At 41.9% G+C, this 27,862-nt stretch overlaps 1 protein-coding gene across 1 annotated transcript in view; it reads left to right on the top strand.

Moving 5' to 3' along the window:
* CD9 (CD9 molecule) overlaps nt 1-25,551 on the top strand; it is a 36,049-nt gene extending 10,498 nt beyond the window's left edge. The window contains exons 2-8 of the mRNA XM_050966636.1: nt 7,334-7,436; nt 12,894-12,991; nt 15,057-15,131; nt 16,702-16,794; nt 17,978-18,067; nt 23,753-23,836; nt 25,167-25,551. Of these exons, the coding sequence (XP_050822593.1) occupies nt 7,334-7,436; nt 12,894-12,991; nt 15,057-15,131; nt 16,702-16,794; nt 17,978-18,067; nt 23,753-23,836; nt 25,167-25,232 (609 nt within the window). The 3' untranslated portion in view covers nt 25,233-25,551. The remainder of the gene's footprint in view (nt 1-7,333; nt 7,437-12,893; nt 12,992-15,056; nt 15,132-16,701; nt 16,795-17,977; nt 18,068-23,752; nt 23,837-25,166) is intronic.
* Nucleotides 25,552-27,862: the final 2,311 nt, after the last annotated feature.

Genomic DNA, 27,862 nt, shown 5'->3' with positions numbered 1-27,862 from the left:
ACAGACAAAGGGTGGAAGAGGAAACTGAGGCACAGAAAGGTAAAGTGAGATGGTCCTTCGCTTCAAGTCCATGACCCACGCAACAGCTATGTCTCTCTGGAACAGGGGTAATCCATTATTGTTGTTGTTATTATTTTTTTTTTTTTTGGTCAAGGTCCAGATTCCAGAGAAAATACAAAAATAACAACAATAATGATACATAAATAAAAAGATGTTGCAGGCTGTTCGGATTTGGCCCCTGCGCCACCTGTTGACTACCCCTGCTCTGGAACAATGGAGTTTTCAACCTCTAGATGGAGATTTGTGCATACAAGGCTTGGTCTACGCTTAAAGTAATACTGGTATACTGCATCAGTGAGGAGTGTGCAATAATAGCACCTGTGATTTGACCTAGCTATGCCGACAAATTCCCCAGTGTAGAGTCAGCTGTGTTGGTGGAAGAGGGCTTCTGTCAACACAGCTAGCATCATTCAGGGAGGTGGTGTTCCTGCCTTGACAGACAACCCTCTTCTGTTTGTGTAGGGGCTATAACTGTGCTGACATAGTTATGCTGGAGTAGGCTCTGTGGCATAAATATAGCCTTGGACAGATTTTTCAGAAGCTGTTCCACAATTGTGGAACTCTGTCATTTTGAAGAGATTGGAAGAACTAACTTATTTTGTCACCTGCAAATTGAGAAGTAAAATCCACTTCTTTGCCATTGCATTCACAGGGTACAATAACCTATAACACACAAGGTAGATTTACTCTTAGATTTCTTTTTCTTTGATAAGGTACTCAGATGCAATGTTGAGTGGAGCGCTCCCTTATCCCTCTCATGAAACATAACTTAGCCACTTTGTCAGCATATGGCAAGCTTTTAAACAGGAGTTGGGACTTGTAAAACTTTTAATTACACAGGTTTCTTCAGAGTTGGTAAGTTCTTTGAACCATAGTGTAATAGATCTTATGCAGGCGGTGCTGATGGAGTGACAAGCTCCATAGTCTCCATACCAACCTCCCCATTACCTCAATTGTAATGGTCATCCATGGAGCTTAGTTCTGTAGCAGCAAATACAGAAGGCCCACGAGTACATTTTGTATACCTTGCAAGCTCTAAGGAAGAAACTGCACTTAACTAACCATCTAGGCATCATTTGCCAACCTTGAGACCTTACTTTTAGGATGTCTTTGAGCTTCTGAAAAAGGAGTTGTCTCTGTCCAAAAGCTCCCAGGCTCTGCATGGTGTGTGTGTGTGTGTGTTTCTTGTATCTATCTGACCCTCACAACCTGTGCCTGTGGAGGTCATACCCTTCTCAAGACCAGTGAAGGATTTAAGTTCAGAAGATCTCCTGGAGATCCAAGAGGCTCAAACTGCTTCAGTGATTAACTCCAAAATTAATTGCCTGACCTTCTAACATAGTATACTTATTCTTGTTCAAGATAAATGAATAAAACTTGGAATAAGTAACTTTTTATACCCTGATATCTCCTTGTTCAATTAACATAACACTTTCTTTAAAAACATAAAAGACCCCATTAGCAAAGTTTCAGTAAGTGTTTTCAAGGAGAGGTGAAAATAGGTTGTATGCCATCTCAGCTTTATAACTTTCATCCAACATCCAGCTCAGTCAGAGCCATTCTTCCCCCCGACCCCTTTCCCCATAGCTTTCTCAGGATTGGTTATCCAGAATAATCTGTTCTGTCACAACCCAGTTATCCAGTAACTTCACTCTGCAACATTATAGGTGTGCATGGGTTTTCTACAGGAAAAAATAAGGCAGGTCTTCTCTGGTCCAAAGAAGTTGAAAATCCGGGATGGCTATGCACAGTAAGTGAGCGAAAAGGCAGAGTGTCAGATTGGATTAGAGTCAAAACAGTAAATGGCATGATAACCTTTGTGTGGACTATAGCTTGTATGTGTATATATAATTTAAACAAAACAAAGAGTTTGGGAGCAGGGCCTTACAGGAATAATAGAGTGGTGCTCAGCATTGGGAAGCTAACAGAGGTGAGCTCAGAGGAGGACCTTCCAAGACAAAAGTTGCATGGGGACACAGGTGCAGGAAGGAAGTGGAGACTAGAAGAGTGTCAAGGTGCATGGAGCTGGGAGAAGAAAGGACAGGGCATGTTGTGGACCACAGTAGGAGACAAGAATACATATACAGGGGCCCAGCCTGGAAAGCAACAAAAGAGAGTTTGCATTTGATACAGAAAATGACTGGAAGCTAGTGTAGGGATTAAGAAGAGGGGTGATGTAGTCAGAGTAACATGTAAGGAAAACAATTTGGCTCTAGTCAGATGGATTGAGGAGTGATGCAAGTTCTGGAGGGCGAAGCTGCTGTTGTAAGAAGTGAAAGATGACTAGGGATGGATTTTGGAGGAAGCAATTGGGTGCTTAGTAGCCTTAATACAAATGGTAAAGAGAAGTCTTGTAATGGCAAGAAACTTGCCTTTTTTTTTTTTAGTGCCCTCTTTAGGGATTAGAACTTTGTCAGTCATCAAGTTGAATATCAGTTTAACTCCTGTTTCTGTTTAGACTTAACACAGTGTCTGTGACAGGCCTGTTCCCATAACAGGATCTGTCCAAGGTTTGTGGGTAGAGTGGATTTCAACTTAATATCTTTAATTCTTCAATTAACTTATATTTAAAAAGTTAACTTTGGGTTTCTATACCATCTCTGGATTCAACCTGTCAATTTTGGGAGGGTTTATAGTTGCGTTCTTGCCTTTTTTTAAAAAAAAAAAAAATCTTGTATCTCTGCTGTTGCTGTATGCAAAAACCCACACAAACAAGGGGAAGTGACTGACTTCCTATACAGAGGAAACAGTGGAACTGACTATATAGTGTTTATACGCACCAAGTAACAAGCTTAAATTATATGCTTATTTAGTCTTAGTAACCCTGTATCACAAGTTCAGAACTGGAAATTATGGTCAGAAAATGCCACAAACAAAAGATCTCTCTTTCATTTCTTCAGATATAGCTGCTTAACTTTTTGACCCCAACAAAATACCTCCCCAAATCTGTTTTTATTTTTGTCCTACAACATCTGTGGAGAGGGAGCTAGATTCTTGGTACATTATCAACAGAATCCTCAGCTATGTTCTAACTGTTTAATTTTTTTACTGGTGATCCATTTTACTTATAAATTGAACCTCTTTTAATATGTAGTCATTGAGAGGTAATAAGCTTAGAGCTCTGTAATGCCATTTTTATAGTTGTTTCAGAGTAGAATTGTACTCCAGAGTAGAACACATGCCACTCCATAAAATAGCTTGGATTATCACTGGTTTTCCTTCCAGATGGAGTTTTACTGTGTTGTGGTAGCCAAACAAAAGTCATAAAAGCACCCTTTTGATCTGAGAAGAATGTGGTTCAAAAAATCAAACTCCCTTCTGTTTTTAAAAACTGGCCTTGGATTTTCTATAGGTCAGCTCTTTATAGCCTAAAGCCAACAGTGTCCAGCTTCCCTTTCCCAGGCAGAAAGCTAAAAATGGAGAGAAACTTTTCTGCTCAGCTCTAATTTGAAAGATGAGGCGCAAATTTCTCATCTTGGATTGGAATTATAAAAATACCCAAATTTGGGGTGGTGGTGGGTAGATTGGAGGGGCCTGGTAAGATTACCAGGTGTCCAGTCAAAAAAGGACCTTGGCGGCTCGGGTCAGCACAGCTGACTGGACTGCTAAAACTCTAGTTGGCCGCAGTGGTCAGCTCCATGCAGCTCCTGGAAGTAGCGTACATGTATCTCAGGCTCCTAGGTGGAGGGGCAGCCGGGGGGCTCCAGCTCCACCGCTCCTATGGGAGCTCCGTGACCAGTGGGGACTGTGGGGGCGGTGACTGCAGACAGAAGCAGCATGCAGAGTCCTCTGGCTACCCTGGAGACCTTCCTGCACTCTGAATCCCTTGGCCTACCCCGGAGCCCTCATCTCCTTCCACACCTCAACCCCCTTCCCTACCCCAGAGCCCTCTCTCACACTCCCAACCCCTCATCCCAAGTCCCAATTCAGAGCTCTCATCCCCAGCCAGAGCCCTTATCCCCTGCCCCAGCTTATGAAAATGATTGAGGGTGGGGGAGAGCAAGGGAGGGGAGCTGGAGTGGGGCCTGGTGGCAGGCCAAGGGTGTTTCTGATTGCAGAAAACCAAAGTTGGCAACCCTATGGCAAGGGCTCGTCTCCATGAACTTGGGAGGCCATTGCAAGTTGAATCAGAGATGCTTTCAGTCATTTTATTCACAAAAGGCTTGAGGCTGCCTGAAAACCAAATAATAGCACTATCTAGCCTTAGGAAGCAAAGTGAGTAAGTGTCACTGTACTGAGGAGCTGGAGTGTTGTGGGTAAACAGCCTTAATCTGATCAAACATATTAAGGGTACATTAACAGGGAACCATTTATTACAACATCAATTGCTTATTAATTTGTTACAGTCCAACTGGTCTGTAGGTCACTCACAATCATGTTTTGTAACTACAAAACACCATCCGCTGACAAGTTTATAACTAACTAAAATACACATTACTTGGGTCAGTAACAGGCTTACAATCCCTAATGAATAAGCCACTTGAAAATGGAACCTTAGTGAGAACCCAGCATATGCAGAGATGCGTGAGTAGTGCTGAATGCTTGTTGATGGAGGAGAGTCACTCCTTGAGAAACCCCACATTGCTTCTTTGGCCATTTAGGATATGGTGGGCAAAAGGGCTGAGAAGAGAACTTCCTGACCCTTTGGGAGATTAAGGCTCTTGCTGAAAGTCCTTTCGTTATGACTCTTGCTGCCTGTGCATGGTGGAGTATCCCTGTGCATGGTGGAGTATCCCAGGATAGCATTATATACTGCACATTCTTTCCTTTATAACCCTATGAACTTCTTGAACTTCAGCCTAGTCAAGTCTTATTGGCCTCTATTTATACTTTAAAATTTTCCACTGCTTTTATTATACCTAGCATAGATAAAGTGACACTCTCTCTCCCCTCCCCATCCCATGTGGATAGCTGTATCAGTATAGTTTATTGCCAATCATCAGTGAAGCAGAATAAACAGTACTGTTTTATAAAGCGCCTTATACTGTTATAACTTTATAATACACTAGGGTTTTTACTGCCATAATTATATCGTGAAAAAAATCACACCCTGGATTGACATAGTTACACCAGTAAAACGCTTTGTGTAGACCAGGCCTTACTCTTATTCAGCTGAGGTACAACCTGAAGATGATTGTCTGGTTGCATTTTGGTTTTGAAGTGTCAAGACTTTTTGTGTGTGTGTGTCTTTGATTGGGTTGGAAGTCTCTGGATGCGACTGGTTCCTAGAGAACAAATTAGTATGTAGTAGTGCGCTCTAGCTAAACCTTTAGGCTCCTCTTTGATAGATTGGTCATCAGATTCTTGCTTTTAAAGGTGGTGCTGGTCTTTCAGGTATGTGTGGTTTCTCTGATCAGGTAAATCCAGTCTTTGGCTGTTCAGAGGCTAGGTCATTCTCTCTTAACCCCCCCCCCCCCCCGGCGCGAACTCCTATGGTGTTTTTAAAGCCTCTTTAAGGGCAATCTACACGGAGGTGAGGCTATTTAAATTGCAATTCCTCTCTAAACTATTACAAATAAAAACCCAAATTTTCCCCTGCTAGTGATTCTTTTCCCTCTCACCCCATGAAGGGTTCCTTCAAGGAACTCCACACACTTCCGTCATTTTGGGGAGAGAGATTGGGAGAGGGGAAATATGTATATGGGCAACAACAGTTCACCTCTTCCTCCCTTCTCTTCCCCCACCCCCCCTTTGAAATGTCTGTACTCTAATACACAAGAAGAAAAGGGGTCTTTTGCTCCCTCTCTTTGTGCATGTGTCCAGTGCAGGGTTTCACTGGGGTCCAGGGGAACCGGATATGATGTCATAGAGGGAAACGTGCACCCATGGAGATCAGTGGCAGCGGGTTGTCTGCACTATCTGCAGAGGGGACAATAATTTGAGCCTCTGTAACAATTTCCAGTCTCTTGGGTGCAGAAGTCTGTGAATGCCATTCTGTTCTCTCCTAGCTCATACTTAACTAGCTTAACCCTTCCCTGGGATTTCCTAAACCTTAGGCCTGTTACTAGTTCTAGTCATCTGTTATAAATGTCTCTTTGCCCTAGAAAATGTTGAGGCAAAATCTAAGGGTTTGGCTACATGAACTCTTAGTCTGTGGCAAGCTGGGGTAGAAATCTACTCCACACTCATCTCGCATATAGTTAGTGTCCTTGTGCACCCTGCTGCTGCTGCTAAAATTTTCCTAGTATGCACTGATCTACTTCCATTTCAAAGCAGCATAGGTGAAAACAACACTAGGAGACTTCCAGTGCATGGCAACAGGATCCACACACAGGCACTTAGTGACTGGCAGGCAAGTGTGGGGTAGGTTTAAATCTCAGCTTGCCACAAACTGAGTTCATGTAGATAACCCCTAATTCTTGTACCTCTAATCCATAACCCCTTGTTTTGGAAGCAGGGCAACTGTCCCAGAGATTAGTTTGTGAATATTTAAATGTCCTCTGCCACATGTGTGCACGCACACAGCCAGGCTGGCAGGATCCTTGGGCACACAGACTTGGTTCTTTGTTTGCAGATCACCTTTTTTGGTCTAATTTTGGATGCAGAACTTCAGATTCGTTTAGAGCAGTGTTTCTGTCACTGCCTTCTGTATTTTCTACCCCTCTTACAATATGCCCACGTATCTCCTTTGCTTAGCTCCTACTTTATGCTTGGCAGACTTGGACTGATGAGCTCAGCAGACATATGAAGCGGTTTTGTTTTTTTTTTTGTTTTGTTTTGTTTTTTTTTTTTACCACTGTGCCAGAAACATTGACCATCACATGACATAAATCTGGCTTATTCCCTTAATTCACTGAAATTACTAGTAGGTCTTCATATAGGAAGAAATAAGACTGCCTACAAAGCATTGTCTTCAGTGTGAAAACATCAGCGTGATGCAGTATTCAACCTGATTACAATAGGTCCTCTCTAAAGCAGTGTGGGGTTCAGGGATAAGTGGAAATATATAACCCAGCAAGTTGACACAGTCCAATGTCTTCAGTGTGGAACAAGAATGACATTCATCTTGATCTGTAAATTATGATGCAATAAAACTTGTGAAATACTCTGCTGGATATGTACAAAGCTGGAGACTAATACAGGGACCAACTTGGAATGTAAATATGCCAAAATTGAAAATAACATCTTAGTTCTGGAAATTAAATGACAAGGCAAAGTCCTCCTTTCATTCATAGTAATATTAGTCTAAAAATAATATGTAAAATTATCCTCCTCATCTACATTTGTAACAGCATAATACTTATTTCTTTATCATTTCTCTTTACTCATACAGCTTTTAGGAACTGCAGTCCTTGCAATTGGACTATGGCTTCGGTTTGATTCGCAGACAAAAAATATCTTTGAGCTGGAATCCAACAATTCAAACTTCTATACTGGTAAGCAGTGAAGTAATTTTGAGTATCATAAATTCCCTTTGTACCAAGAACTTTCTGATAATGGACTCTGTCATCTTTAACCTTCACAAAGACTTGCCAAAGTGCAATACTCAATTGTTGTCTGAGATTTTAAGATGTTCAGGTAACTATGGTGAGTCTGGAATAAACACACGTCTCTTTCAGGGGGACAGCTAGCTATGTGCTTTGTACCGCACGGATGCCTACACATACACACAGGTTTAGCATGCAATGGAGATCTAAGATATCCCATGGAAGAAAAGCACTAATAGATCAGTTTTGCCTCTTTGGCTGGCATTAGAGATGTGTGCGTCTGTGCTTACACTATGCTTACCAGTCCTAGAGACCTCTCTAGATGCGATGAGATAGAGCATATGTTTCCACATGATGGACAATTCCTTGGAAGGGATCCAAGAACTGGTCTAGATCTCCAGCAAGGTGTGACAGTCACTAGAGCTTCATTCTAAAGCGACTTACTATTTGTGCAGTGACTTGAAAAAATTACAATGCAACAATGCAATAAAAGTTATTACTAAACTACCAAAGTCTGAACTTAGAGGCAACAGGAGTATATATGAATCTTGGTAGACCTGGCATTCAAACCCCAGGACATCATGATTTGACACACAAGATGCTCCAGAACCAGAGAGTCTCAGCCAGGATCATGCTTCTGCACATTGGGCCTCATTGATGCAGTAATATGTCTGGTAGCCTTGGCACATATTCAGATGAGGCAGCCTCCATAGAACCTGAGGGACTTCTTCATAAAATCACAGATTCATTTCCTCCAAGAGTTTGCATCCTACCCTTTACACACTGGTGTGAAGGGAGCTGAAGTACTATCTTGCATCTACCAGTAGGAAGAGTCCCAAATTCCTCTATTCAAAATTATATTCCCTGTGGATTCACAAAGGGGATGGGGGGCTAGAACTAGAGCTGGTTAGAGTTCAGTCTGCTGAAAACTCCTTCTGAACCACTCTTTGATGTTTTCTCTCTCGGGTATAAGGTTAACCTTTTGGATTGCTTGGTAAACTGGGGACAAACAATATAGGTTTTAATACACTAAATGTAAATATGTGCTTCTAGGAACAAAGGATGTAGGCCAAAATTACATGAAGGGAGACTCTACTCTGTGAAGCAGTGACTCTGAAAAAGATTTGGGAGTCATGGTGGATAATCAGCTGAACAGGAGTTCCTAGTCAGATGCTGTGGCCAAAAGAGTTAATGCAATTCTGGGATGCATAAAAAGGGGAATCTTGAGTAGGAGTAGTGAGATTATTTTACCTCTGTATTTGGCACTGGTATGGCTTCTGCTGGAATACTGTGTCCAGTTCTGGTGCCCACAATTCAAGAAGGATGTTGATAAATTTCCAGAGGGTTCAGAGAAGAGTCATGAGAATGATTAGGGATTCGAAAATATGGCTTATAGTTAAGATTAAGATTTTGTCGTGTTTTATTTTTACTAAAAGTCACAGACAAACAAAAATTCGTGCAAACCCGTGACCTGCCTGTGACTTTTTTAATAAAAATAATTGTGGTGAGGGGGGCTGACAGGGGATGGCTGAAGCCTGAGGGTGTGGGAGGGGGCCACCACCCATCATCCTGTGAGGTCTCAGAGCTCCAGGGTCCCCCTGCAGGGGTGAGGTGGAAAATGTCACAGAGGACTCTAGAAGTCATGGAATCTGAGATCTCATGACCTAATCTTATCCTTATAGCAGGAGTTCTCAAACTTCATTGCTCGACGACCCCCTTGTGACGACAAAAATTACTTCACAACCCCAGGAGGGGGAACCAAACCTGAGCCTGCTCGAGCCCCACTGCCTGGGGAGGGGGAAAAGCCTGAACCTCACCACTCTGGGCAGGGGGGGCCAAAGCTCAGGGGCTTCAGCCCCAGGCAGGGGGCCTGCAATCTGCACCCCACAGCCCAGGACTGAAGCCCTCGGGCTTTGGCTTTGGCCCCAGGCAGTATAGTTCAGGCTTCAGCCCTGGGCCCTAGCAACTCTAAGCCAACCCAAGCGACCCCTTTCAAAAGAGTTGTGACCCACTTTGGGGTCCCGACCCATAGTTTGATTCTATCACTATAAGGCAGAGATTCTCAAAGAGCTCGATCTCTTTAGCTTATCAAAATAAGAACAACCATACTCAGTCAGACCAAAGTCCATCTAGCCCAGTATCCTGTCTTCCGACAGTAGCCAAAGGTAGATGCTTAATAGGGAATGAACAGAAACAGGTAACCATCCAAGTGATCAATCCCCTGTTGCCCCATTCTCAGTTTCAGGCAAACAGATGCTAGGGACTCCATCCTGGCTAATAGCCATTGATGGACCTATCCTCCATGAACTTACCTAGTTCTTTTTGAACCTTGTTTTGGTCTTGGCCTTCACAACATCCTCTAGTAAAGAGTTCTATTGGTTGACTGTGCGTTGTGTGGTGAAATACTTCCTTTTGTTTGTTTTAAACCTGCTGCCTATTAATTTCATTTGGTGACCCTTAGTTCTTTATCTCCCCTTAGTCATCTTTTTTCCAAGCTGAAATGGCCCAGTCTTATTAATCTCTCCTCATAGGGAAGCTGTTCCATAACATTCTCTTTGAATAACAAGAATGATTCGGGGTAGGGGATGACTTGATTACAATCTACATAGGGAACAAATATTTAATAATGAGCTCTTCAGTGTAGCAGAGAGAGAGAACACAGTCCAAGGCTAGAAGTACAACCTAGACAAATTCAGACTGGAAATAAGATGTACATTTTTGACAGCGAGGGTAATCAACCCTTAGAATACTTTACCAAGAGTCATGATGAATTCTCCATCACTGCCAATTTTGAAATCAAGATTAGGTGGTGGTGTGGTGTTTTTGTTTGGTTTGTTTTTCCTTTTTAAAAAAAACCCCCCAAAAAAACTCTAGGAATTATTTTGAGGACATTCTATGGCCTGTGTTACACAGGAGGTCAGATCAGATGATCACAGTGGTCCCTTCTGGCCTTGGAATCTATGAATCTATTGATGGAAGTGACTCCAGTTGCCCTAGTGACTAGAATTAAATTATCTCTTCAAGGATATGCTAGTTCAATGATTGCTTCCTGAATTCCTCTTAAAGATGGTGTCAGATTTCCACCTTTAATCCTCCTTTCCATATTTTCCCCATTCTAGAAATCTCTCTCAGCAAGGCCCTGCTGTGCGAGTCATGTAAACAGGCTGTCTGAGAGCTTAAGTTGCTTTAGATAAAATACTAAAGTCCACTTGGGCTTGCGTGCAACAACTTTTTAGAATTAGATCTGGTTTCTTCATGGGCACTATACCTAAACAGCTGTCTGCTACTTGTTTCATTGCGTCCATGAGACAAATCTACTACTTCAATGTCTATAGAGCCAATTGAAGACTTTCTGATGGAAAAACGCTCCACTGTAAAATTCTGATTTGACAAAATGAAAATATTTCACAGGAACACGTCAATTTAATTGCAATCGTCAATGCAAAACATTTTAATATTTTTTTTCTTCAATAAGGTCAAAGTGGTTCGTTTTGACTTTTTTTATAATTTATATTATAAAAGTCAAAACAAAGCACTTCACTTTTGTCAGACTTCAAAAGTTTCTGGAAACTCTTTGTTTTGCAGAAAATTTTGACACCCTTTCTCTCCCCCACCCCCCCAAATCCCAATTTAGGATGAGAGGAAACTTTTTGAAATGTCAGAATCTCTTGCAGAATGGAAATTCCAAGTTTCAACCAACTCTATGTATATTTGGCCTGTCAGTTCACATCCAGAAAACTTGTAGGACAGCTCCAAAGTTTTCTGCATATATATAATATTGCGCATTGATTATTAATGTTAAGTTGCAGTAGTTGATCAGCCATGGCACTCATGCTGACAGTTTCCTGGTTTTGTACTGTGTATCAGGGACTGAAAGTAGGGAGTCTTTACTGGAGGGTCCCCTACTCTAGGACAGACTGATCGCCACCCCTTTCAAGTAGCCACTTCCCAAGTTGGGCAGAGCACCATGGTCAATTTACTCAGTCACTTAATTCTTTTTGAGTGTGTGTGGCTGAATTTTTTTCCCCTTTCCCTCTTTAAAAGGCAGAGGAGGTTGAATTTGCTGTGGTTGTAGAGGATGACGGTTTAACTAGCTAAATTATAGTTTTTGTTATGCTCATGTGCCTAGAGGATTCCAAAAGGCACTCATTCATTTAAAAAGGGAAAAACAGCTCTTAAGCTCTATACCAGATGCATATGACTCCTTTTTCCTTCCACCCACGTTCTTGTGGAGCCAGTAAACCCTAGGTTAGAGGTAAATTGCAAACCTTGTTTGCCTCCAATCAGAACAATTGCAGCCCAGCCCATGGGTCTACAAAGAATAACTTGCAGGATTTGGTTCTTGCATAATTCCAGGTTTTCCCTATATGGGTTTGGAGACACGGTTCTGGGATGAGACAGTCTTTGCCCCTTGCCTATAATAGGCTTGGCAGAATTAGATTTTTTGTTTTGTTTTGCAATTTTGGCAATTTAATAATTTATTTTTACTTTTACAGTTGTGGGGATGGTTAGGGCAGGGCTGCCTGGGGGCATTCTGTGTGGCCAAAGAGCCCAAGACACACAGGTGCAAGGTGGATCCTGGTTTGGCAGAGCCAAGACCCTAGGCCAGGGCCGTCAGAAGGAGAACAAGCCCCTAGCTGTGAAAGAGGCTACCTCACTGCTGAATGACTCCTGCCCAGGACGGAGCCATTCAGCAGCGGGGTGGCTTCCCCTCACTGCCCTGGCTGGAGGTCTCTACTCTGCCCCATGAGGGCGGCAGCCGTCCCCATATCTTGTACCTGCAGGGACCAGTGTCTTGGGCCCTGTAGTCATGCAGGAAGCCCTCTGCAGCTTCACTGCCACAGCCCTTCTCTCTCTCTCTCTCTCTCTGTCCCCCCGTGATAGTGGAGCTGCCAAGGGCTCTCTGCCCCGCTGTGTGGCCAGTGACACACAATCTCTGCAGCAACAAGGTGTGTATGTGCATGGGGGAGGAGGGCAGGCTGCACTCATAGATGTTACCAATGGATATTTTTCATTTATTTTTGGTGTGTCAGCTGAAATCAATATTTACTGACATCAGTCTGTTTTTACATTGAATCTTGCCAAGCCTACCTGTTAATAATGTGTCCTAAACAAACTCTGGGCTTAATGACTTGTGAAAAGGGTGGCAGAGGAGTTGCCCATCTTATTGCTGCTTTGAACAGAAACATTTGTTTCCTCACTACCTTTTTGCTATATGATCAGATGCTTTCACTCTAAAGAATCCCCTGTACTGCTTTGAAAAGTTCAACCTTAAGAACTTAAACCATGGCAAAGGCAACTACTTATACATGCTTTTGCCCTGGGGAATCTATTAAAAAATAACTGCAATCTCACAATCCCTTATTGGTGAGTACTTCACCAGCTTTGTTTTTTCTTTACCCCCAGGAGTTTACATTCTAATTGGAGCTGGCGCACTCATGATGTTAGTTGGTTTCTTGGGATGTTGTGGTGCAGTGCAAGAGTCACAGTGCATGCTTGGCTTGGTAAGCGTTTTTGTTTACAGTAATATTTGATCTTGGGCTGGGATGTGTTCTTAAGACATCTTAATAAGACGAGAGTGGGAATGCAGGCACATGTGATAAGAATAACGGGCAACAGATTCTAGCTCTATTTCACTCCAGTTATTACTTGTTTTGAAGCTTTACTTCTCTGTCTTAATATAGATTCATTAACATAATACTAAATGTAAATGACCAGCAGTTGAAGTCACATCTTGCTCTATTCCCTATCAAGTATATTCTGTTCAGACAAAGCAAGCTTAAATATTGGTATGTTCTGCAACATTCAAGAGTTAAGACAAGATGCGGGATGCGCGAATGCAGAACTGATGAACAGTGCCATTATTGGCACAAGTATGCATTTTATTCTGAATACAGTATAACCAATACATGTGATGCAGACAATAGACGGTTATATAAATTGCACACATGGCACTAGAACCTTGGTTTTCATCTTCAAAAGCACAGGCCTCTACCATATGAGCCAATAGAAGAACTGCTGTAGTTACCAGTAGTCATAGGCACCACTCTTTCTAAGTGAATTATGGGAGGACAGCATTACTCACCTATATACAAAACCAGTACATCCTATCAGCCTCTCCATGTCTCACAATTAAATAGCTGTGCTCAGAGTCTTCTGTAAATCTTCACAAGATTAACTGCATATCAACACAGACTGCCATTACAACTGGGAGAAAGAACTCATTTGCTGTGTTCAAGGAAGAAATTCATTTCCAGAAGACTCTTTCAAGTGATACGTATTGGCTTTGATATTTTAAATCTTCCCTCCACCCCTTTCTTTAATGCTTTTAAATGCTAGCAGCAATTTGATTCTCCCTGGCAGTTAATTAAACACACAGACTTCCTTTGTGTGAGATGCAGTACAAAGCTCCTGACTACTTAAGGTCGCTAAACATCCCATAGTGCAACTTAGAGCAGCAGCGGTGACAGAAATTCGGAAAGAACACTTCTGAGAGAAGAACGATGTAGGCGATACCTACATTACAGAGCCTGTGCTGGCATAGCCCCCTAGCATAGATGCAATGTACACTGATAGCAGGAATTTTGCTGCCAATGTATATGGACACAACCTCCCCATACAACACTGTTTATGTTGACAGAAGCACTCTTGTGTCGACATAGTTGCATCTGCCTGAGGGTTTTGTCACCATACCTCTGTGGGTCGGGTGTGGTTTTTGTTTTTTTTTTTTTTTTTCCACACCCGTGGTGGATATAGCTATGCCAATATAAATTTAAAGTGTAGACCAGCTTTTAGGCTATGTCTGCGCTACAGCAGTACACATGCAGCACTGCAGCTGCACCTCTCTAGCACTTCAGTGTAGATTCTACAGCTATGGGAGGAGTTCTCACATTGCTGTAGTTAATCCACCTCCCTGAGAGGCAGTAGCTAAATCAGTGGAAGAATTCTTCTATCGATGTAGCACTGTCTACAATTAGGGCTATATCGGCTTAACTGCATCTCTCAAGGGTGTGGATTTTTCACACGTCTGGCTGACCTCAGCCTCTTGTAGCTGCTCCACAATACAATAGAATTAAAGCAGTGACAATACACCATTAGTTCAGTTTCCATAGTTCAGGAGCGACCAAAACATATGACTGGCTTCTTTCATTCATGACACACGTGTTGCTTCTAAAGTCTCCCTCTGCCATAATCCTTACTACTTTTCCATTCATATTGCAGAGCCAACTTAAAGGTGTAAAACCTGTCTCCATCGCCACTAAATCCACTACTCCATCACCACTTAATTTTGAAGTAAAGATCCTGGAATTGGCTTTAAAGTAATACCACATCCTAAAATAAAAACCTCTAGGAACAAAGTCTAGTTGTATTTCCTCCCCTCTCTCTGCCCCTCCCGCCCCATACATATGGCATTTAATTTATTTATTTTAATCTTGATAGGATTATAGTACTTGTACTTCAGAGATGATATTTAGGATTTTAAGTCCACTAATTTAAAAAAACTACTCCTTGCAAAGTACTCACAATAAACACCTTGATTTAATGACTTAAATCTCTCTTCTCTTCTAGTTCTTTACCTTCCTTCTCGTAATTTTTGCCATTGAAGTAGCTGTTGCCATCTGGGGATTTGCAAATAAAGAGACGGTAGGTTTTTGACTATTGCAAGCTCTTGGCACTGAAAATTTTTTCCTCAAGAACTGAAAACATGTTCAGCTATTTTAAGATCACACAATTAATAGGACAATGCAAAAGACAAATAATTGTTTCACTGGCATGTAAACACACAATCTTTCCCAAAGATACAAGAAGTATAATGGGTCAAACTTTTTAACTCTCTCATGATACAGGAGAATTTTCTTAACCGTTACACTTCTCCACAATAATGCAGTCTCTCCCTTCTTCTCAGCAAAGACTATGGGCATGTCTACATGCGGAAATTTATCAGTAGCATGTTACCTTTATAATTCCCTGTGCAGACACTTTTATTCTGGAATTAAAAAAAAAAAAAGTGTCCACACAGGCAGCTATACTAGTATAAATGTAAAAGTATAATCATACTGCTGTATTCTGCTGGTAAATCTCACTGTGTAGACAAGCCCTCAGTCACAGATTCTGTACTGAAAGTCCCTATTATGTACTATAATATACAGAGTATATCTTAATGCATTATCCATGTTCTCTAAACTTTGAAAAACTCTGGAGGAGATTCCCAGGCATTGGACCAAATTAGCAAGGTTCTGTTTTACTACAGTTAAGGCACTGTATAGTAATTAACTTCAGCCCCATTCCTGCAAACACTTAGGGTACACCTACAAGATCAAGTCTCCCAGTCCAGGTCAACAGACATTGGCTAGCAAAGTTCACACTGTCACTCTAAAAGTAGCTATGTAGTCAGTGCTTTTTAAGTTGTGGTTCAGGCTGTGAAGTCCATTTCCCCCCACCTCCCTAGGCTTCAGAGCCCAAGTTCCAGCCCGAGCCGCAACATCTACATGGCTATTTTTAGCACACTAGCATTAACCCTGCTAACCCAAGTCTGTTGACCCAGGCTCAAAGGCTTGCTGCCTCAGATTGTGTAGACATACCCTTTAGGCATGTGAGTAGTCCAGTTAATTTCAGTGCAACTACTCAAATGCACAAAGCTAAGCAAACATGTGGCAGGATTGGGGCCCAAAAATTTTAAGAATCAATGGAGCTGTCTGAATTGGTAGCCTCCCTTATTTTTCCTCCTCTTGTACAACAGGGAAACTTGTCCATTGCTAAAACAAGGCTACATAAGTAAAGATTTGCTCTCATGTATCTGATGAATGAAGTCTTAGTTTTCATCCCCATCAGATTCCCTCAAGATTTAGAGGGACACGATAAAGCTGGTATCTTCTTATTCATTGTCAAGTATTGGAGCAGAACCAAAAACACAAATTGGAAGAACTAGTATGATGTGTCCATAACCATATTTCACTGTTGTAACCTTTATCTTGCTATACCTTTCTTCTCAACTCCTCCTTTTGCTATCTCCTTGTTGTTCTAAGGCTCATGCATATTTTTAGAGGCCTATGATGCTGACTTCTTTGGAAATGGAGGATGTTTACCTCTTCCTAGGATGGAACATTTAAACTGTAAAATAGCTGGTTTAATTACTTTTTGTCCTGGAAAATTTTTACTATAAGTAACATAAGTCAAGGTAAAACAGCGTTATAGCTTTGTGCTATTTTTGTAGATTATTGAAGAAGTAAAGAAATTTTACAGGGAAACCTATGATAAGAGGAATCAGCCAGCAGTTAAAGAAACCTTGAAAGTATTTCAACATGCAGTAAGTATATGGTCATACTTATTTCTTTTAAATGTACAAGATATCTGTTTTTTAAGAAGCTGGGCATAATACATTAGAGATGATGTTTCACTTCATTCTTTAATTATGATGTCTAGCCTTCAATTTTGGCACTCTACAGAGAGATGGCAGTTTGAGGGGGGAGGGGAAAACTATTAAGTACCCACGCAATATGGTGGTGGTGTGTGTTTTTGTTGGGGGGAGGGGGTTAAGTCTCTAATAATGGTGTTCATGGTGGCAAAGACTATAGCATTAAAGTTTAAAAAGGTCTTTGCTCTAACAGTCCCTACTTTTTGGTGAGTTCCTGAGCATCTGAAAACTTTTTTTTTCCTTTTGGGTCTGGAATTTAGGACGTCTCACATACATGGTCTTGGCCCAAATTCATGGGTGTTTTTAAGTTTGAGCCATCTCCATTCAAGAGACTGTTCAGACATCTTTAGTCTAAAACTTCATTTGTCGCTGATCCTCAGTGAAAATTTCTCTGCTAAAACTGGGGGAAAAAATAAACCGTTTTGGATGACAAGATTAGATTTCAGCACACGTCTTCATTGTTTGCTGACTTTTAAGATGCCTATTAGTTTTGGGTAGAATGTAGTAATTCTGATACATACCCATGGTGCTATGAAACAGCATGTGTAAACGGTGTGATGCCGTCTTTGCACAAATGTGGAACTGCACAAACCAGCTAGATTATTGAACAAGCTCCTCTGACTTCATTAGATAATATCAGTAGCAAACTGTACACAGGATTTAGTCACAGACACTTCTGCTCTTCTAAGTGTGGGGTAGGTGTAAAGAAATCTTTAATTGAGAATGTAGAGAGAAGTTTGGAAACTAAGGTTCCTGTAGCAATGTTGTCATTTATAAAATAAACTGTGATCAAAACTGTTATGTGCTACATAACACAAATGCAACCACTTTTACTGTTAAAAGAACTCTTTACTTGTTCAAATTCTCACTCTTAATGTAATGTTCACAAAGCCATTATTTTAAAATAAAACTATTAATGGCACAGTCAAACTGACTGATGCAACTTAAATGTTTTGAAACTCTTCTATTTGATATTTGTGTATATCGGAATGAAGTAACTATCTTGCTTGTTTTAGATAAAAATCTAAAATATGAAGGTTCCTAAAGATTTTCCTTTTTCTGTTTTCTCCTGTAGCTAGACTGTTGTGGTATCGCAGGAGCTATTGAACAACTGTTACAAGATACCTGCCCTAAGAAGGAAGGATTAGAAATACTTACAGTAAAGGTAACTGAAAACTGAACTCATTGCATATAGTGGTTCCATGCCATTACACCTGTATTTGACGGGGAACAGACTAGAGAAGTACACTTCTGAATAATGAATTATGGGCCAGATAATCCCCTTCCCTAGGAAGAGTCCCTCCTTCTCCCCTCCCCCCAGTTTATATAAAATAATAATATCCAGGATGCAGATCCATTGTATCTAGCTGGGGGGGCCTCTACTACCAGTCTGGAAATGGCAAAACATGCAGCCTCCTAAGGACTAATAGAAAATCCTGATCACATCCCTATGCAACTTGAGTCATATACACATTGAAATCAGTGGGAATTGTGCCACTGACCTCAGTGGGCCATGACTTCACCCAGAGCGTCTGCATGCTTGTGGTCAGGTCTTCACAACCCTCTTTCGTCTTCCTGCTCCCTGCCCCTTCCTCAAACGGTTTGCAGCAATGCTGCACTATGGCTTTGCAGCCATAGCTCTGCAGCTGGGATGAACAGAGCATGTGAAAATGAAACTGCAGGTCTGAATTTAATGAGGGGGGAAAAAACAGCAATAACCATGGAGGAAATTGGTGCACATCCTCTAGGTGAGCACATCATATGGAGCAAGTGCTCTTCTGCTCTGGCTACCTCATGAAATCCTATTGTCAAGGTGCCAAGGGAGGTTAATGCAGATCCCTGTAGGATCCTTCTGGACAAATCAGTCTTTTATCCTTCCCATCATTCCAACAAATTCTCTTCTCTTTTTTTATTTATTAAAAACTATAAAACTACTCTCTATACTGCCATTGAAGTTCCTTCTGTGAGCTTTTAATCCATGTATTCATGGGCACTAAGATGCATTAACTTTTCAAGTAAAAGCAACATGAGACTCTCAGGGTACGTCTACACTATGGGATTATTCTGATTTTACATAAACCGGTTTTATAAAACAGATTGTATAAAGTCGAGTGCACGCGGTCACACTAAGCACATTAATTCGGCGGTGTGCGTCCATGGTCCGAGGCTAGCGTCGATTTCCGGAGCATTGCACTGTGGGTAGTTATTCCATAGCTATCCCATAGTTCCCACAGTCTCCTCTGTCCCTTAGAATTCTGGGTTGAGAGCCCAGTGGCTGATGGGGCAAAAATCATTGTCGCGGGTGGTTCTGGGTAAATGTCGTCAGTCATTCCTTCCTCCGGGAAAGCAACGGCAGACAATCATGTCACACCCTTTTTCCCTGGATTGCCCTGGCAGATGCCATAGCACGGCAACCATGGAGCCCGTGCACCTTTTTTTTTACAGTCACCGTATGTGTACTGGATGCCGCGGACAGAGGCGATACTCCAGCACTACGCAGCAGCATTCATTTGCTTTTGCATGATAGCAGAGATGGTTACCAGTCGTTCTGTACCATCTGCTGCCAGCGTAATTTGGCAATGAGATGACGGTTATCTGTCCTTCTGTGCTGTCTGCTGCTATCATGGGTGCCCCTGGCTGAGATCGGCCAGGGGCGCAAAAGCAAAACTGGGAATGACTCCCCAAGTCAATCCCTCCTTTATGGTTTCTAAAAATAATTAGTCCTGCCTAGAATATGGGGCAAATGTACTAGAGAAGCAGTGTATCAGAGAGTACAGCTGCTCCGTGTCAGATCCCGCAGAAATGATGAGCTACATGCCATTCACGGGGGGTGCCCCTGCAACAACCCCACCCGTTGCTTCCCTTCTCCCCCAACCTTCCTGGGCTACCGTGGCAGTGTCCCCCCCCCCCCATTTGTGTCATGAAGTAATAAAGAATGCAGGAATAAGAAACACTGAGTTTTTAGTGACATAAAATGAGGGTGAGGCAGCCTCCCACTGCTATGATAGTCCAGGCAGGACAGAATCTTTTCTTTTCACATGAAAGGGAGGGGGCTGATTGAAGCTCAGCCCCCAGTTGCTATGATGAAGACGGTTACCAGCCGTTCTGTACCATCTACTGGGAATGACAGAGAATCATTCCTATTTTCACCCAGGCGCCCCCGGCCAGCCTCACCTGAAGCCAGCCAGGAGCACTCACGGGTTGATAAGAAGGACGGCTACCAGTCCTTCTCCACCGTCTGCCACCGGGGAGGGGAGAGGAGCGGATACTGCTCTTCACTGCTGCAGCATCGCGTCTACCAGCAGCATTCAGTAGACATAGGGTGACATTGAAAGAAGTCAAGAAATGATTTCTTTCCCTTTTCTTTCACATGGGGGGGCGGGGGGAGTAAATTGATGAGCTGTTCCCTGAACCACGCCGGACAATGTGTTTGAACCTACAGACATTGGGAGCTCAGCCAAGAATGCAAATACTTTTCGGAGACTGCTGGGGACTGTGGGATAGCTGGAGTCCTCAGTACCCCCTCCCTCCCTCCATGAGCGTGCATTTGAGTCTCTGGCTTCCCATTACACTTGTCCGCAGCACTGTGTAGCCTCTAGATTTTTTTTTCAAATGCTTTGGCATTTCATCTTCTGTAACGGAGCTTTGATAGAACAGATTTGTCTCCCCATACAGCAATCGGATTCAGTATCTCCCGTACGGTACATGCTGGAGCTCTTTTAGGATTTGGGACTGCATTGCCACCCATGCTGATCAGAGCTCCACGCTGGGCAAACAGGAAATGAAAATCAAAATTTTGCTGGGTTTTTCCTGTTTACCTGGCCACTGCATCCGAGCTGAGATCGCTGTCCAGAGCGGTCACAGTGGTGCACTGTGGGATACCGCCCGGAGGCCAATACCGTCAATTTGCGGCCACACTAACCGTAATCCGATATGGTAATACCGATTTTAGTGCTATTCCTCTCGTCGGGGAGGAGTACAGAAACTGATTTAAAGAGCCCTTTATATCGATATAAAGGGCCTCATAGTGTGGACGGGTACAGTTTTAAATCGGTTTAACGCTATTAAAATCGGTTTAAACGCATAGTGTAGACCAGGCCTCAGATGTACAGATACAGTATAGTACATCAGCCACATTTCCTTCATGATTAATATGAATTCTATCAAGTATCAGAGTTGTAGCCGTGTTAGTTTGGATCTGTAAAAGCAGCGAAGAGTCCTGTGGCACCTTATAGACTGACAGACGTTTTGGAGCATGAGCTTTCGTGGGTGAATACCCACTTTGTCAGATGCATGCATCTGACAAAGTGAGTATTCACCCACGAAAGCTCATGCTCCAAAACGTCTGTCAGTCTATAAGGTGCCACAGGACTCTTCGCTGCTTTTATGAATTCTATCAACGCCTTCAATTTAGCTGATGCAGCTTTAAAACTGTGCTGCTGACTTTTTGTGGGCACTTATATCCTCTAGGTCAGGGGTCAGCCACCTTTCAGAATTGGGGTGCCGAGTCTTCATTTATTCACTCTCATTTAAGTTTTCGCATGCCAGTCATACATTTTAATGTTTTTAGAAGGTCTCTTTCTCTAAGTCTGTAATATATAACTATTGTTGTATGTAAAGTAAATGTTTTTAAAATGTTTAAGAAGGCTAATTTAAAATACAGAGCCCCGTCCCCAGACCAGTGGCCAGGACCCGGGCAGTATGAGTGGCTCTGAAAATTAGCTCACATGCTGCCTTTGGCATGCGTGCCATAGGTTGCCTATCCCTGCTCTAGGTACTGCTGCATTCCACCCGTTGTTTGGGTTACTATAAGCATGTGATCTCCCACTAGGTGAAGCAATACTAATTAGAGTGCTCTATAAGGACTAGCAGCTTCACGTGTCCTCATCTCCACTTAAAAGCCTGTGGTGCTTTCGTGAATCAGTTGGAATTCAGAGGGCTACTGGGGAATGTTGAAGGGTTGCTGGGGTTAAGGGAGTGGGGAGACCAGAAACCAGATAAATGGTAGAATTTTGAATCTTATTTATTTTAAACATTTGGCTTACTGTGCTAGCAGATGTTCTAGTGATCTGATGGCTGCTACCACTAATAGTATAGTTTATACAGTTATTTTTGTGTACCTCAAAGAGGGAGAGTGGTTTTTTTTCTTTAAAGCTTCTAAGTGCAGCCTTCTCCAATTTTTTTTTTATGGGAGTTAAAATTTCAGACCTCTCTCTTTCTCACTTTTTTTCTTATGCCTTTGTATTCCATGCAGAACATAGGGCCTTCACCACTGACTTCCATCTTTGCTGATCTCCTGCTGCAGTCTTAGCTTCGTCCTGTGTCATTTTTGGTAGCTTTCTTTTGTGCGTTTCCATGTTATCCATGGCCCACCTCATCCCACTCTTGTCCTGGGGGTTTCAGGCTAACGCCTCTCTTATGATGTTCAGGTGTTACCTCCATGTATGTCGTAGCCATTTCCATTTTCATTTGGTCATTTCCTGTCCTATCCATTTCTGTTTCGTCCTCTATTAGAGTTCTTAATGTGTGATAGATTTATTTTATTTTTCTGGCCATCTGATATTGAGGATTTGTCTAAGGTAGTTTTTATGAAAACTTGGAGTTTAGATTAGTAAGGTCTTAAGTCTCCAGATTTCATATTGTAAGACTGACTTTACAATGGTGTTAAATATCTGAAGTTTAATTTGGAGGGTGAGATTTCCCTATAACCTGAGAGCTATGCTGGTGAGAGCATAACTCCTGGCTGGGTCACTTGTGCCAAACAGGTCAAAACCAGTGGTTCTCAAACTGTGGCCTACTTGTGTCCCAATCAGCACAGAGCTGTGTCCCATGTCACATTCTCAGGGCCATACAGGTAGTATTAGATGCGGCCCACATAACACACACATGCGACCCACAATGGTAAATAGGCTGAAAACCACTGAACTAGACTAACGGCAGTCCACTGGATGTCTTGGTAGAGCCTTTGGAGTAAGCTAATGACCTATTCCTGCGTGGTTTTGTTGTTTTGTTTTTTTTAAAAATCATTACGGAAACCTTGCTTCCTTAAGTCAGCAAAACTTCTGGCCTAAAACAGGACTAACCACTGTGGGAAATGAGCTTTGAATCCTAAATTTTGAAACAGAACAGTGCTTTAGCTCATTACACAGGATCCACATAGGGCTTTGCATTGGTTTAACTAGTTTAAAACAACACATTTAGTTTGGTGCAACTCTGAATACAGATAAGACCCACAGTTGCTTGGTTTTCAATCACTTGTGATGTCACAGTTTCACTAATTCTCCAGTTACCATGAGTCGTGTGCACGAGACACTTATTTTAAAATTGTAGTAACAATTCAAGTGCTAACACAGGTCAGCTACTAGAATATTAACAACTATGTTGTATAGGGCTGCTCCAAGCAGGGTTAGGCAACGTAGCAGCCAAAAAGTTAGCAGCTGCTGGTAACGTCTACGCACTAGTACTTCCACCATTGTTGCAAAATCACTGACAATAGCAGCTGGAAATTCTAGTGTGGGAAAAGCCCACCCTAGACAAAGGCCTTTTTCTTCTAGGGTAGAAAAGACCTGAAAGTATTAGTGTACAATAGAAGCAAGGGGGAAAAAATTGTGCATCCATTTTTAAAGGCAACCTGCCTCCCCTTTCCCACCCTTCTTTTGCAGGCCACTTTCAGGAGATGAATATTTTGCTTCTGTTGTAGTTGGATCAGGTTCAGCATGTGCTATCTGATCAGGTCAAGGTGTAGTGCTGCTCATAGTACCACATAATTTTGTAAGTCAAAACTGCATATATGTAAAACAATATTTAAGATAAGCTCTCCACCCTTGTGTTTTTTTCTTCTTCTTTTCAGCCATGCCCTACAGCCATTGAGGAGGTCTTTACTTCTAAATTGAATGTGATTGGAGCAGTTGGCATTGGTATTGCTGTGGTAATGGTAAGTTTCTTGATCCTTTCAGTCAATTAAATCTGATGGGAAATTGTGATGGCCTTCTCAAGTTAAGATGTGCTTTTTCCACTGATTTTATACTTTACAATGAGGATCTAGTCCTCTCATCCTTCCTCATGCAAAAATGTCACCAAGAACAATCCTGCCTCTACAATTGCAGTACAATAATGTGTGCTTTGTATTGATTTAAATTATGTAGTCTGCCATCTGAGCAAATGGTATTTACAGCTATACTTTGGTACTTTTAGTTTTCACTCTAAATACTCTGCTAGGGACCCTAGAATTGTGAACCAAGAGCAAAAATTGTGTATGTTTTCCCTTTATTGTGTTTTATTTGAGAGGTTTCATTGAAGACTGATACTTTGACTATAATACAACTGCATCTTTCTCCTCTCCCACCCCACCCAGAGAAAAGTCTGATTGATACCAGTGTGTTCCCCTTCTTCCTTGCTAGCTGTTTACCCAGCCAGTCACATTATGAAAACCAGGCTAAGGAACTAATTTTTTTTTAAATTCAGTTTGAAGTTAGAGTATCTTGCCTCCTCTCTTGGATAATATAGTGCTCGGGCATGTGGAAATTTGTGCCAGGCAGAGAATGAGACTAAGCTGTATTAAGAAAATTGTTTTTAATAAGTATCAGAGGGGTAGCCGTGTTAGTCTGGATCTGTAAAAGCAGAAAAGAGTCCTGTGGCACCTTATAGACTAACAGATGTTTTGGAGCATGAGCTTTCGTGGGTGAATACCCACTTCGTCGGATGCATATAGTGGAAATTTCCAGGGGCAGAGGGGGGTGGGTGTGTGTGTGTGTGTGTGTGTGTGTGTGTAAATATATATATGTATTCACCCACGAAAGCTCATGCTCCAAAATGTCTGTTAGTCTATAAGGTGCCACAGGACTTTTATTTTTGCTGTTTTTAATAACTCACTAAAATCCTGCATGCTGTCCCGAAAGAAACTGGTGGAAAGTCAGCACTTCCTTGCATAGCTGGACAATGCACAACCTGATATCCCTCCACACGCAGCTGCCCAAGAGTGGGCGGGGGAACTTTTTTTACAGAGGGCACCTCAGGTTATCTCAGGAGAGAAGTGCTTTTGTGCCTTCTCTTGCCCTTAAGATTAAAGAGAAGTCATGGTGGTGGCTTTTATAATTGGGGGTAGGGTGGGGAGGTGGTAGGGAAAAATAACATACACAGTGGAAGTAACTTGGCCTATAGGCCAGGGAGAGCAAGAGCACCCACACTTATGTTTTTGAGAGAGCTGCATCACCAGAAAGCTAATCCTCTAATGTATTCTAAATGAGTCTGCTCTCCTTTTCCAGATCTTTGGCATGATCTTCAGCATGATCCTCTGCTGTGCTATCCGCAGAACCAGAGAAATGGTCTAGGGGATTTAACAAAGAAGATCTCTGCACTCTACAAATGTCTGTTAACTTTAGCATTCTTAAAGCATTTCTAAAATTATATATTTGTTACCTTTTTTAATGCTTTATTTGGTATTGATGTTTTACTTACTGCTTTTTTGTTTATAAAGTTTTTAAAAAACCCAATAGTAAAAGGTACTATATTTGTTAGACTAAAGTCAAAGATATTGTACATAAAACAATTTGTCCTTACGTGGCTGTCTGGTTTCTTGAAACTTATCATAATCAGGATGTAATTTATGTTGGAGACAATTTGATACTTAATAAAGATTAAGACTGTAAATGCAGAGTGATTAGGTTCTTAATCTTGCCCACATGCACATGCTCTCCATTAAACCATTAAAGAACAAATCATGTCAAACTAATCTGATAGCGTTCTTTGATAGGATAACGAGCCTTGTGGATAAGGGAGAAGTGGTGGATGTGATATACCTAGACTTTAGTAAGGCATTTGATACAGTCTCGCATGATATTCTTATAGATAAACTAGGAAAGTACAATTTAGATGGGGCTACTATAAGGTGGGTGCATAACTGGCTGCATAACCGTACTCCGAGAGTAGTTGTTAATGGCTCCCAATCCTGCTGGAAAGGTATAACAAGTGGGGTTCCGCAGGGGTCTGTTTTGGGACTGGTTCTGTTCAATATCTTCATCAACGATTTAGATGTTGGCATAGAAAGTACGCTTATTAAGTTTGCGGACGATACCAAACTGGGAGGGATTGCAACTGCTTTGGAGGACAGGGTCAAAATTCAAAATGATCTGGACAAATTGGAGAAATGGTCTGAGGTAAACAGGATGAAGTTCAATAAAGATAAGTGCAAAGTGCTCCACCTAGGAAGGAACAATCAGTTTCACACATACAGAATGGGAAGAGACTGTCTAGGAAGGAGTATGGCAGAAAGAGATCTAGGGGTCATAGTAGACCACAAGCTTAATGAGAGTCAACAGTGTGATACTGTTGCAAAAAAAGCAAATGTGATTCTGGGATGCATTAACAGGTGTGTTGTAAACAAGACACGAGAAGTCATTCTTCCGCTTTACTCTGCGCTGGTTAGGCCTCAACTGGAGTATTGTGTCCAGTTCTGGGCACCGCATTTCAAGAAAGATGTGGAGAAATTGGAGAGGGTCCAGAGAAGAGCAACAAGAATGATTAAAGGTCTTGAGAACATGACCTATGAAGGAAGGCTGAAGGAATTGGGTTTGTTTAGTTTGGAAAAGAGAAGACTGAGAGGGGACATGATAGCAGTTTTCAGGTATCTAAAAGGGTGTCATCAGGAGGAGGGAGAAAACTTGTTCACCTTAGCCTCCAATGATAGAATAAGAAGCAATGGGCTTAAACTGCAGCAAGGGAGATGTAGGTTGGACATTAGGAAAAAGTTCCTAACTGTCAGGGTAGTTAAACACTGGAATAGATTTCCTAGGGAAGTTGTGGAATCTCCATCTCTGGAGATATTTAAGAATAGGTTAGATAAATGTCTATTAGGGATGGTCTAGACAGTATTTGGTCCTGCCAGGAGGGCAGGGGACTGGACTCGATGACCTCTCGAGGTCCCTTCCAGTCCTAGAGTCTGAGTCTGAGTCAGCAGTCTGTGCACAGAAGGGACCCTGCACAGAAGGTTTGGAGACTGACCCTGCACCAGTTTCTGCTTGGAGAAACCTGCACCTCATTCCTTTTCCCCTTGCCCTTTTCTTGATGAAGATGACATGGTGGGGGGAAAATAGTTGGCAGTGAGAGGCAATCTGACCTATTGGCATTATTACAGCACTGCAGTGATTAACATTAAATGGGTAGCATAAAGCTAAGCACCTTTCAGTTTAGTGTAAGTGTCTCAAGGCCACCCTTGGGTGGAACCTGTTACTATTTGTATTACAGTGCCTAGGAGGCCCCCGTCATGGGCCAGGACCCCAAAGTGCTAGGTGCTGTACAAACAGAACAAAAAGACAGTCCCTGCCCCAAAGAATTTCCAGTGTTTTTCCACTTAGGCCTGAGGAGTGGCTCTTTGAAAGTGAAAATGCTTCATTTTAATACAATGAGTTAAAAGCACAAAGAGTTATATTTGGCAAACAGCTCTGCCCATGTTTTTCCTGCTTTACCTCAAGTGTTAACTCACCTGTTAACAAAATTCAATAACTCACAAACAAAAGTAGCTGGCATCTATCACAAAAGCAACACAATTCAATTGGTAGCAACTAGTGTGTTCACTTGTAACTCTCTCACACCAAAATGGTAAAAGGGATGAGTTTATCAAGGTTCTACTGTAAATGGTGAAAAGGTAAATTAAGGCTGTGTTTAATGGGGTTGCCAACTTTGGTTGGACATATTCCTGGAGGCTTCATCACATAAAACTTTTTAATTAAAAAGATGAATCTTTAATTCCTGGAGACTTCAGGACAATCCAGAAGGGTTGGCAACTGTAGTAAGGATCAGAGCTTAAAAGCAAAATGCTTAACTAAAAACTTGGCTTTCCCCATTATTGTCAACTCTGCTACGTTATCTATACAGTGCTTCATTTTTTACAAATGTACACTGAGGAAAATCAAGCATTTAATTAGGAAATGACAAGTCAAGGTTGAATGTTGACTCTTTACCT

This window comes from Gopherus flavomarginatus, chromosome 1 (assembly GCF_025201925.1).
Source record: "Gopherus flavomarginatus isolate rGopFla2 chromosome 1, rGopFla2.mat.asm, whole genome shotgun sequence".
NCBI classification, from domain to species: Eukaryota; Metazoa; Chordata; order Testudines; family Testudinidae; genus Gopherus; species Gopherus flavomarginatus.
Note: the sequence above shows the minus strand (reverse complement) of the source record. Positions and strands in the feature narration are given on the sequence as shown.